At 45.3% G+C, this 11,861-nt stretch overlaps 1 protein-coding gene across 5 annotated transcripts in view; it reads left to right on the top strand.

The window, feature by feature from the left end:
• DNAH5 (dynein axonemal heavy chain 5) overlaps positions 1-11,861 on the top strand; it is a 294,998-nt gene that overhangs the window by 114,350 nt on the left and 168,787 nt on the right. For all 5 annotated transcript variants that reach the window (XM_019541679.1, XM_019541689.1, XM_019541661.1 and 2 more), the window contains exons 20-23: positions 2,098-2,288; positions 2,377-2,476; positions 5,347-5,471; positions 8,389-8,590. In XM_019541679.1, the coding sequence (XP_019397224.1) occupies positions 2,098-2,288; positions 2,377-2,476; positions 5,347-5,471; positions 8,389-8,590 (618 nt within the window). The remainder of the gene's footprint in view (positions 1-2,097; positions 2,289-2,376; positions 2,477-5,346; positions 5,472-8,388; positions 8,591-11,861) is intronic.

The raw sequence follows: 11,861 nt of genomic DNA, 5'->3' as shown, positions 1-11,861 counted from the left end.
CGATGATCTCCCGAGGTCCCTTCCAGCCCTAATGTCTATGAAATCTATGAAATCAATATATGCAGGTTTCTCTAAGTTGCATAGATTGGATCAGAAATGAATGGGACTCACGTTCACTCTTTAGTGGGGGGAGATAGGCAGATTCCTGCATTGGGCAAAGCTGGAAAGTGGGGAATGCTTCTGCATGCCTCCCAGCCTGCTGGAGACTGCCAAGGACAGCCGAGTGCAGCTAAGTGGCTGTGCCATCCCTCATTGGCCATCAGGCATGTGCCTCCCCCCTGCTGGCCTCTGATTTGGCAGGGTGCTTGCCCCCACTAAGTGGCATGGGGGTCTCTGGCCTCTTTCTGGGTGGGGGGTGTGGGGAGTAACCCTAGGCAGACCAGGGGCAAGGGGGAGTGGAGCTTGTGAGCTGCTGGGGTAGTTGATGCCAGAACTGTACCCCACATTCCTGACCAGGTTGGAAGGACACAGCATGTCCTTCCCCTGACCTGAGCTCCTGGACCCCCTAGAGAAAGGCTGTAATGATTCTTTACCCCCAGAGCCAGTGCTGAATTCCTGACTGAAGCTGCTTCTTAGCAGCTGCAAGGGCATGGCTGCCCCTTCTCCTCCACTCCCCTCCTCCCCCACTGGGACTGGAGCCCACATCTGCAGAGAAGTGGCTTCATCTGGGAATTTGGCACTGGCTCCATGGAGTAAATCCTGCCAGCCCTTCCCAGAGCTGCCCTAGTTCGCATTCCAGAGCATGCTTCCTTTATCCAGAGTGCTTCCCCTATCCTGGGACCTTGTGCTGGAGTGGCTTCCACCCCCAAACCCAGAGCCAGTGCTGCATTCCTGTGTGAAGCTGCTTCTCTGCAGATGCAAGCTCTAGTCCTTGTAGAGAAGGGGCAACCATACCCTTGCAGCTGCAAAGAAGTTTCTGCAGCCAGGAATTCATTGCTGGCTCCAAAGGGGACATCCTGCGAGCCGTTCCCAGAGCTGCTACAGTGCAGGATCCTAGGGCTCAGGAGAGGGGAGGAACACTATGTACCTTGCTGACCTGGCTGGGAATGCAGGGTACACAGCTGGCACCAGCTCCTCCCATCAGCTCACAAGCTCCATTCCATCCCCACCCCCACCCCCACCCCCACTCTTCCCCTGGGTGTCTGTCCTGCCTGTGACTGACAGGCACAGAGCTTGGGATGAGGCTGGCTAGGTGGTCAGCTGGAGCAGTCAAGCCGTGGCTCCCTGAAAGGGTGGCTTAGTGGGGGGAGTTAGAAACTAGGATACCAGTGGACAGCGACCTACCTTGATTCATGAGTGGACTGGGCACTGATGGTCTAACTTAGATCATGGGATCCACCATTTTTAAAGCAGTTTGTGAGCCCTGAAATTCTGTTTTGTTATGGGTATAGACTGGTTTCTGACCACCTAAACCAGAAAAAGCATAATGTCTGCACCTGGCTTTTAAAGTCCAGGTGACCAAATGAATTAAATTGGAAGGTGGGTTGCTTGTCATCAGTTGAGTGTTAATACTTCTATAGGTAGGCTTTGCCAGTTGGGGAAAGAACCATTGCCAACTCTGTTGCATATCTGACAAGCTGCCATGTAAGCAATCCAGTGTTTCAAGGCTTCTTTCTACCTCAGGGGACACGAGAGAAATTCAATTTAATTTCTTGATGGAGAACCTGTACAGGATGTGGCAGAATCCAGATTGTATCTGTTGAGTTCCCTGGTGTTTTTAAGTACACAGAATTTGATGCCTTACTTTATGTAAATTACACTTGAATGCACAGATTAGATCAGACTTAATGACACTTTTGTTAAAATAAAGATTCTAAGTTGTAGGCACAGCTTCACGTTTTGAGGTGGAGGGGAGAGCATGAAGAAGTAGCATAATAATTAGATGCTTTTTATTATACTAATGGTTATTTCATTATAAATTAAGCAGCTGAAATGGAATACTTCCCTGAAGTATCCAGCAATTATGCTTCATTTCAAAATGCTATTTACATAATCTGTCTTTATTGTGTATATGTGTATACCTGGTAGAAGAGATAAAGAAAACATTTTTTTAGAATTGTTTTTAAAACAACCTTTTTCAAATCCTTTTTTTAATAGATAATGGCAATGTTTCTAAGCAGAAACAGAGTACTCAGCCAATTTTTAGGACTAGCATCACCCTATCTATCCCAAACATCATTATGATACCAGCTTTGGATGAGGTTCAGCAAACACTCAATAAAGCTGTGGATATTATTGTCAGTGTCATGAAAGGAGTTGGACAATGGAGTAAGGAGAGGATGTCAAAGGTTTGTGTCTTGTGTAGATTTACTTATTTTTGAAATTTTCAGATTTCTGACATTTTTAGGGAATGTCACTTTTGTTTTATCTTTACAGAAAAAGATGCTAGAGAGGAAAATAGCTGCTTTGCAGCATGATGGCAGAGACAGTGATTCTGATGAAGAAATGGGAGAAACTGGAGTAAAACATTTGTATGGTAAAATAAAAAGTCTAACTCTTATTGCTTGATCTTAAAAACATGAGTTGTGTGTCTCTTGCTATACACTGAAAGAGAAATGTTTACTTCCATGGACTGTGATTCCAGTAGTTGTTGTTGATATTTGATGGTCTTCGTGCTCTTAAAAACCTTTGTATTTATATGGATCCCTCGTTAGTTTGAAACTTCAAGGTTGCTGAAGAGGTAGGTAAGCTACATTGTCTTGTGGGGATAGTTTAGGTCAGGTTGTTTTGGGACTGTCTGGGGAATCACCTAAATTTGTAAATGAACACCAGTTCAAAGGTGGTGTCATAGCTAGGGATTTAGGTAGTTATCACAGCATCTGAGCATGTCTGAAGCTGAGTCATATTTCTCAGTAGCGCATTTACTATATTTTACTGAAACTAAGATGAGGTTCTCCCCTATCAGCCTCTCGTCTTGGATCCGCATACAAAGTCTGTGTGGGCAGGCAGCAACTGTGGCTCTGACTGGCCCTGAGCCAAGGTTGGGACCAGAATTGGACTCACAGCAGCCTTCTGTTCCCTCCACAGCTTCTGCACCCCATCACCCCTGTTTCTTCTTGCTTACTTACTGTCAGATGCAGCTTGGCTCTGGCTCAGACTGCATTCCCTCCTGGGCATGGAGCACTTGGAAACCCTGCCTGGTCAATCAGCAGCACTGCTTCTGTTGCTTAATATGGCAGTAACCACACTTCTGTGTGTTTATGCTCTGTGACCCAAGAGGGAATAGAACCTGAGTGCTGTCTGTCAGTAAGTGCGTTGGAGTGGGAAGGGGCTGAGACTGTAGGGAATAGTGTGGGGAGTGAGAGGGAAGGGACAGAGACTGTGGGGAGTGGGGGGAAGGAGCATAGACTACAGGGAATAGTGTGGGGAGTGGGGGGAAGGAGCATAGACTACAAGGAATAGTGTGGGGAGTGAGGGGGAAGGGACAGAGACTGTGGGGAGTGGATAGGAAGGGCAGAGGCTATGGGGAACTGAGGGTGAGCATGCTGGTGGTATGGGGCAGGATGGATTTGGGGGGAGGAAGTAGGGGACAGAGGACAAGGACCTGAGGTCCTCCAGCTACTGCTTCCTCTGCCATAGCAGTGGGAGGGGGATGAATTTAAGACAGTCCTCTAATAATTAGATTTTATACCTGGAAAATTATACCAAATTTAATATATTTCCCATATTTGGAATTTAATTGTTGGGGGGGTCATCTTAAATTCAGGGTCATCTTAGGTAAATACCATTTTTACACAAATCTTCAGTACCTTCTTTGGCCTAAGACCTGAACACTTCACATACATATAGAGGATTTGTTTTTACAACAATTCTTTGAGACAGGGAGAGAAAAAAAATGACGCAGTTTTTACAGGAAGGGGCAAGAAATGGCACCGAGTTTTCTCAAGTCTTATGTTAACAACCTAACCACTCAGTCATAGCAAGGATTGTCTAAAAATAGTTAAACACTTGCATGTTGCAGTATGCTTGGAGAGTATATCTTCTCAGGATTCCCTTTTGCTTTTTCAACACCAAAATCCCTTGTGTGGAGCTCTGGAGCACCTTTCGATTTCTTGAGAAGCTGTGAATTAATTAATTCCATTAAAGTTGGTTAATACTGACTTGGGGTCAGTCAGTGTGGCCTTGGATGTACATGGTAAATTCTGTGGAAAAATGTAGAGACAGAAAGATGGTGAGGCACAGAAATGGAGTGTCCTATTTAATTGGTCTTTGTACTTAAAGTGAAAAGGTTTCATAGTTTCATATTTGGTAGTGTCAGAAGGGATCTGAGCAGATCATCAAGTCTTTTCTGCCTTTGTGCTGATGAGAAAGGAGTTCTCCAACCTATAGGTATGCTGCTGGGTCTTCCTCCCCAGGTGCAATAACTTGCACTTGTCAGTATTGAAACCCATCCTGTTCTCATCCGCCAACCCTGTAACCTGTCCAGATCTAGTTGCAGCCTGTCCCTTTCCTCCAGCATGCCCACTTCTCCCCACATCTTGGTGTTATCTGCAGATTTGCACACGGTACTTTTCACCCCCTCATCCAAGTCGCTGATGAAGATGTTGAACAGTGCAGGCCCGAGGACCGAGCCCTGCGGAACCCCACTGCCCACATCCCTCCAGGTCAACAAAGACCTGTCCATCACCACTCTCTGGGTGTGGTCCCCCAGCCAATTTGTAACCCATCTGACTGCAGGCATCAACGCCACGGTCGCCTAATTTTTTAATGAGAATGGGGTGAGAGACAGTGTCAAAGGCCTTCCTAAAGTCCAGAAAGACTATGTCCACCATGACACCTGCGTCCAAGGATTTTGTCATCTGGTCATTGTAGAAGGCCACCAGGTTGGTCTGACAGGACCTGCCTCGAATGAACCCATGTTGGTTGCCTCTAAGCAGGTCTCCCCTGCTTGTCCCTCACAGATGTGCTCCTGGATAATTTTCTCAAAGAACTTCCCCAGGACTGAGGTAAAACTAATGGGTCCTCCTTCCTCCCTTTTTTGAAAACGGGGACCACATTGGCCCTTCTCCAGTCCTCTGGCACCTTGCCAGAGCAACATGAGAGCTCCTTAAGCCGAGCCAGGGGTCTCGCAATGACCTCTGCTAATTCCCTCAGCACCCATCTTTTGCCATCTTGTGGTCAAGATTGTCTACTCCGTGTCCTGCAATATTGTGTAAACCATTCTTGTACCCTTCCATGTCTTCTGGTTTAAGAAAAAATGCCCCAACCCCCTCCCCAACAAATTTTAGACAGTGTCCTTGATGAGAAACAAGCTATGTCCTTTCACTTTGTAACCTTGGTTAGTTTAAAGTAAACTTGTACTTATAATCGTACTGCCTGACTCTCCTTTTCTATATTGCTCTTTAGATGCAACGTCTGTAAACTTGCCTGTTTCAATTCAAAGCTCAAACTATTACAAGAGTGTTTCTGAGAACAAGGAAATTATTAAAATGGTGTCTGTACTTAGTACCATCATCAATTCTACCAAAAAGGTAAGCTAGCCGACATATGGTTGAATCTTGTTCAGTAACAGTCTGGGCCAGTAATCGGGAGGAACATACAACAATGAAACAATGCAGTTAATAATCTTCCCCACAAAAAACCCCTTAATCAGTCTTAAAGTGGAAAGGTTTCATAGTTTCAAACAAAACACTCCTAAACAACACCTTCCTCCCCCCACTCCCCTTGCCTTCTTCTCTAACAAACACACACCTTAAGAAAATGATTAAATGGAGTGGGAGAGGAAGATACCTCTCCATGCAGAGCTGCATCTTGGCTAGAGTGAAATTCCTAGTAAAAACAGCCATTCTGCTTTGAAAACAGAAGTATCCTTTGCAAGTTCACATTTGAAATTGGGGACATATATGTATTAGGGCTGTACAAAATGGGCCCTATTTGATTCAGATTTGACCCAAATCAGGGCCAGTGATTCAATCCACTGGTTCAGATCACTGTCCCCAATTCGATTTGGCCAAATCCGAATCTGCTGATTTGATGCTAATTTCAGTGAATCAGCGATGCAGACACAGCTTTAACACTCTTTTTTACGTACCTTGAGGTAGCTCATGATCTTTGTGGTGCTAGGGTACACAGAGCATCCCACAGGAGTGTGGGGGGCCCTCCACATGCTCGGCAGCAAACCCAGAAGCGGACCAGAAGTACTTCTGGTCCACTTCTGGGTCTGCCAGGGAGCACACTGGGGGGGCCCTCTGTATCCCCCCGGCTCAGTGATCGGCTGCAGGGGGACCCCGGGTGCTGCCCCCTCCCCCCAGACCCAGGAGGCACCAGTTGCTGAGCCAGGGGCTGGGTGTGGGGGGGCATGTGTGCTCCCTGGTGGACCAGGAAGTGTTTCTGGTCCACTTAGTGTCTGCTGCTGAGTGTGCTGGGGAGGCTCCTGTGCTTTTGTGGGATACTGCATCTGCCCCAGCACTTCAGCATTCAGAGCCCCTGCTACCTAGAGGTATGTAGAAAAAAACATTTAAAGCTGTATCTACATTCAAATCACTGAATCTGTCCAAATCTCTCTGAATTGATGTAGGAGGTCTCCCCTAGAGAACTTGCATCATCCTACAACAATGCAACCTCTGTAGGAGGATGCAAGTTCTCTAGGGGAGACCTCCTACATTCTTCTGCGCGTGTTGTGTAGCTATTGGGTGGGGTGGGTTTATTTCATCCTGCATCTGCTCAGAACCAAGCTCACTTAATTAGCATTGTGACTACCAGCAAAGGTTAAGGTGACAGTTTTTAAAGCAGCCAAACATAGGTCACAGGTACAGATTGGTGCACATTTCTGCCCATCACCTTAGTGCTGAAGGCCTAGACCTAGCTATGCTGAAGATAGTACTATTTGTTTTGGCAGCATAACCGAGCAAGTGACAGTAGTTAAATATTTAGGGATAGCAGTCTTCTCTGAGGCAAACTAATATGTAGCATCAAAAGTAATTATTTTTTCTTGTCATTCAGAAATTGCTCTCTGAAAGACTCAGAAAGGAGACACAAAACCCCCCTCCAACCCCTAAAGTGACAAATAGTGGCGTGTTTTAGTAATAGGAAATGAGGATTGTCAGGGACAACAAACACAGCACTTGAACTGTGCATAATTGTGTTTACTGCTCTCATGTGAGTAAGATATGGTGGCTTTACACTACTATTTGTTTCTCCATCTGTAAAGTCTCTCTTTAGAATGCTTAGGCCTGTCCTTACCTGAGTTCACTTGCCTTGTGCTGCCAGCTTGCAGTGTGTAAAAGCTAAGCAGTTCAATCAAGTTTCACGGGCTATTCTGGATAGATTAGCCAATTGCTCGTCAAGAAGGATGAGGGGGGTGGAGTGCCACCACCTAATACCCTATTCTGCCACTGTTCTGCCTCCTACATGGAGCGGGGTGGGGGAGCTGGGGCCAGTGCTGCTATCCGGTCCTTAGTGCAGCTTTGGAATAATGGTAGCACTCCCGAATAGCAAATAAATTGTTATGGACAGACAGACAGACGTAGGCTTTTATAACATTAGATATGATTATGACTGAGATTTTTAAGGTAAAGGAGTAATGTGATGACCTTTAATTTGACCCATCTCCAAATGTTAATAGGCTCAATTATAATATCCAGAACAACCTCCTATATTAGCTAAGACATTAAAGAATCTACAATTAACTTTTGTTGGTTGTTTGGTTCATTCTCATACTACTCAAAAAATATTAATTTCCTGTTTGGGTTTTTGGTTGTAGCTGTGTTGTCCCAAGGACAGAAGAAGGCAAGGTTCTTTTGGTAGTGATATCTTTTATTAGACCAACTAAGTAGTTGGATAAAAATTCTTTGCAAGCTTTCAGGTGCAACCACCCTTCTTCAAGCATAGGAAGTCTCTGTTGCTCTGAGACTCCAAGGAATGAGAGAAGCTAAAAGTGTGATGGGATGTCAGTGAGAATGTAAATAGGTGGTAATTAGGAAAACAAAATGTAGAGCAGGGAAGGGGGGGGTGGAAACTGGGGAAAAAACCCAAAGGTGAGTAATGGAGACTCTACAGGAGTATTAATTCAAGGTAGAAAAGAGGTTGTTTGTGGAAAAAGTAAATAACTGGAAATTAGGAAGACAAAGAGCAGAAAAGGAGGCGAGGGGGGAGGGAAAGCACATTGGGGATAGGGGAAGAAAAGTATAAGAGATCAGGTCTGGCAGGTATCTGGTGAATCAGATGTCAGGCAGGTAGTAATGTCTCATAAATCCAATGTCTATATTGAGTTCATGATTTTTGAATACAAAAAAATCATGGACTCATGATATGCGAACTTTGTGTTTCAGTGGCAACTTACCCCATCATTTGCATCTACTGAACTAGAGTCAACATTCTAAGTACCTGAGAAATTATTTGTGAAATTATTGTGAGAAATTATAAGATCTCATCTTTAATGTTTTCCAGGAGGTTCTTGCAGCTCTGGAGAGTTTTAAGTGCTATCACCACATCTGGCAAAAGGATAAGGAGGAAGCAACCAATCAGTTTATGGAGGGGAACCCTTTACTCTCTGAACTTGAATCCCAGATCCTCTATTTCAGAGACCTGGAGCTGGAGATAAACTCTGAGCCTGAATATATTTGTGTGGGAGCTGTTGCACTCTACACTGGTATGGTAGTTAACAATATCATACAATGAAAAGTATATTTTCCTGTTCAGCTTGAGTTATAAATAGGCATAGAAGCAATCACTGAGACTTGTCTTAAATTTGACTTTTAAATTTCTCTCCAGAATTATTTTTTTGACAAATAAGGGATTCTATGGAGCAACAGCATCCTAGGTTTCATCAGCCTTTTTATTGTTAAGACCTTCTTTTACCTATCACCGTTAAACTTTATACATGCAGTTTCAGTTTCAGCAAGTTTAATGTTAAGGAAAGAGATCATTATTTTCCTTAAACTTGGCATCATTTCATGAAAAAGTTGAAAAATCATTAGTTTGGGGAAAGGAATGGGGTACAACATGACCTTGCAAATGGTACTGTTAAATGTAATAAGTATTGGAAATTTCTTATGAACTTCCTACGAGTCCTTGTGTTCTGGGGGGTGAGGTGGGGGACAAGTGTTTACAAGAAAGAGAAATGTACCATATTTTTCGGACCATAAGACGCACTTTTTCCCCCCCAAAAGTGGGGGGAAAACGAGGGTGCGTCTTATGGTCCGAAAGTGCGTGTCCCGGGGAGACGGGGCGGAGCTTGCCCGCGGAGGCGGCGGAGCCCGAGCGGGACACCCGCTGCTTGTTTATGCCGTGTCCCGGGGAGACGGGGCGGAGCTTGCCCGCGGAGGCGGCGGAGCCCGAGCGGGACACCCGCTGCTTGTTTATGCCGTGCCCCGGGGAGACGGGGCGGAGCTTGCCCGCGGAGGCGGCAGAGCCCGAGCGGGACATCCGCCGCTTGTTTACACCGGAAGCTGGCGCCCGTGCCGGTGGCCGGGAGCCGGCAATAAAAATGGCTGGCCACCGGCACACATAGTCTCTCCTGCCATAAAAACTGGGTGCGTCTTATGGTCAGGTGCGTCTTATGGTCCGAAAAATACGGTAATCTTAGTGGCCATTGCCCACAAAATGAAAGCTCAGCATATGTACCACACTTTTCTATATATTCTTTGCCTGCTTGCATATGATAGTGTACTAGCGCCATGGAGCCTTCCCCAGGTTTCACTTTAAAATCCATTTAACAAGTTATATACTCCTGAGAGAAGTTGTCTTCTATCTCATAACTATTCATATAGGTCATGTAACAGTTCACATGTGAACCGTCACATGAATTAAAAATAGTATGTCTAATGCTTTAATCTTGTTTAATAAACTAGTTCTAAGAGTTATCTAAAATCTTAGACCCTGTTACTAATCTGTCTCCATCCAGCTAGTCAGGTAAAAGCTTTCATTTTCAAGGGGAACAGTTTTATGTTGCACATTTAGATACTACCCCCACGGTAATCAAAATTGGAGTTAGAGGGTATGATGAGATGTCTAGATTCCCACATAGGCTGGGATAGTTAAGAAATGACAGTGAGCATTGTCAGTTGCACCTGCAGCACCTCCTAGTATTCAGAGCTGTGGGAAAGAATACAAGGAGGAGAGGGCTTATTCACTGGGGGCCTGACTAAGAAGCATCTCCTGGCTGCTGGTCTTACATGGGGAGAGATACCTGGCTATAGCCTGTGACTTGATAGGAGTATGACTTGTCAGTGCTCTTGGTGGAAAGATAGATGTGACATTAGGTAACTTGGATTTACCTGGGACCTGATGATGATGATTTTTCTGGGTCATGACATCATGTGCCTCACTGGAGGGGAAGGAAGAGAGCTGTCTGAGAGCTGAGCCTGGAGTGTACATCCAGTAATCTTAGAGGTTAAAAATTAGCTCTGCTTGTATAACAACTTCTTTTTTCAATACTGGTGTTTCTGACTCTGACTTTGGCCTATCCATTATGCTGCTGCTGAGGGGAGCTCATTTAATTTTTCTTATTAATCTATGCAAAAATATAAATGATCAGAATAGGCAAGCATTGGTTGAAGGAAAAAGAGTGGAGGCAGCATTATCTTTCTCTGCAAGAAGGTAATTGAGGCAGCAGTTTAACATGATGTCAATTTTCCTCTAGAACTTGATGTAGCAGGTCTGGAGCTCTAACACCAGAGTCTGTTGCTTCTTTAGCGGTCAGATTTTCCTGCTTTACTCTCTGCCTTTCTCAGCACCTCCTGCTTTCTGCTTGCCACTCCTTTTGTGTTTAAATGTATGATGAATTTTGGGAGTCTGCCTTTTGAAGCTGAAGTAACCCCTTTAGGTACTTTTGTTTTTGGCACAGCCCTCAGGGCTTCTCTTCCACCAGCTCAGTTTCTCAGATGCTTGCCTCCCCCTCAGCATAGTTTCTCCAGGGCATGCTTCTCTTTTCAAATCAAGTCACAGAGAAAGCCCTCAACATAGTCCATTGTGCTGTCCACCTTTTGGCCTGATCCAGCCTTAGAGACCAGGGCTCCATCTGTTTCTGGTCATATGATTCCTAGCTTGCTTAACTGAGCCCAAGGGTTTCTTATTAGTTCCACAGCTCTGCTACAGCTACCACTTCAATAGCACCCTATTGACAGTTCAGCACCCTATCCCAGTTGCTACCTGCCCTAAGTAAATGGCTTGTCGCCTGTCGCTGCCTTGGAGGCATGACTTCTGACTCCCTTTTGCCACCTGTTCTCTTCTGCTTTCGCTCCTTAAAGTTATGGGCTACACTTGATACTTGTCCCCTTTGAAGCAAATGGAAAAGCTTCCACATGTTAAAAGAGCTGGCAATGGTTCTGTTTGGTTTCTTGTTACCAGATTTGCCCGCTAATTTGGGGTGTGCTCATTTATTAGGGCTAGGGTCTTGGTAATTCTATCAATGTGCTGCTTCTGTTACTTGTGTTTCTATATGGAGCTGTATCTCTCCCTTCTGTAAGCCTTCACCCCCAATGGAGCTATCTTGCAGGACTCAGTTCAGTGGGGCTGGGTTTCTCCAGTCCCCAAATCAGTCATACACACAGATTAACGTGACATGCCTGACCTGGCCGGGTTGATCAGCATGGATAGGCTGACACCCTCATATGCCAAGAATCAGTTCATCAGAGCAACAATAACCACAGTCAGACACAAGCACACAGTTAAACAGAATACCTCTGAGTCTGGCTGGGTGTCCAGATGACACCCTCATGGGCCATCATTTAGTTCATTAGGGCACGTCTGAGCCAAACTGGGTCAATCAGCCTGTACAAGGTGATCCCCTTATGTGTTTCAAACTCAGCACGTCCCAATCTTTTAGCCTCTTGATGAGCAGACCTGGGCTTCACAGGGATCTTTAGCTTAGGTAAGAGGGGCGTTGCTGCAGAGCAAGTGGGGAAAGAGAAGTAAAGAAG

The sequence above is a fragment of the Crocodylus porosus genome, unplaced genomic scaffold, assembly GCF_001723895.1.
Source record: "Crocodylus porosus isolate Cpor-Errol unplaced genomic scaffold, CroPor_comp1, whole genome shotgun sequence".
Taxonomy (NCBI): Eukaryota; Metazoa; Chordata; order Crocodylia; family Crocodylidae; genus Crocodylus; species Crocodylus porosus.
The sequence above is the reverse complement of the archived record's forward strand: the minus strand, read 5'-3'. Positions and strand labels throughout refer to the sequence as shown.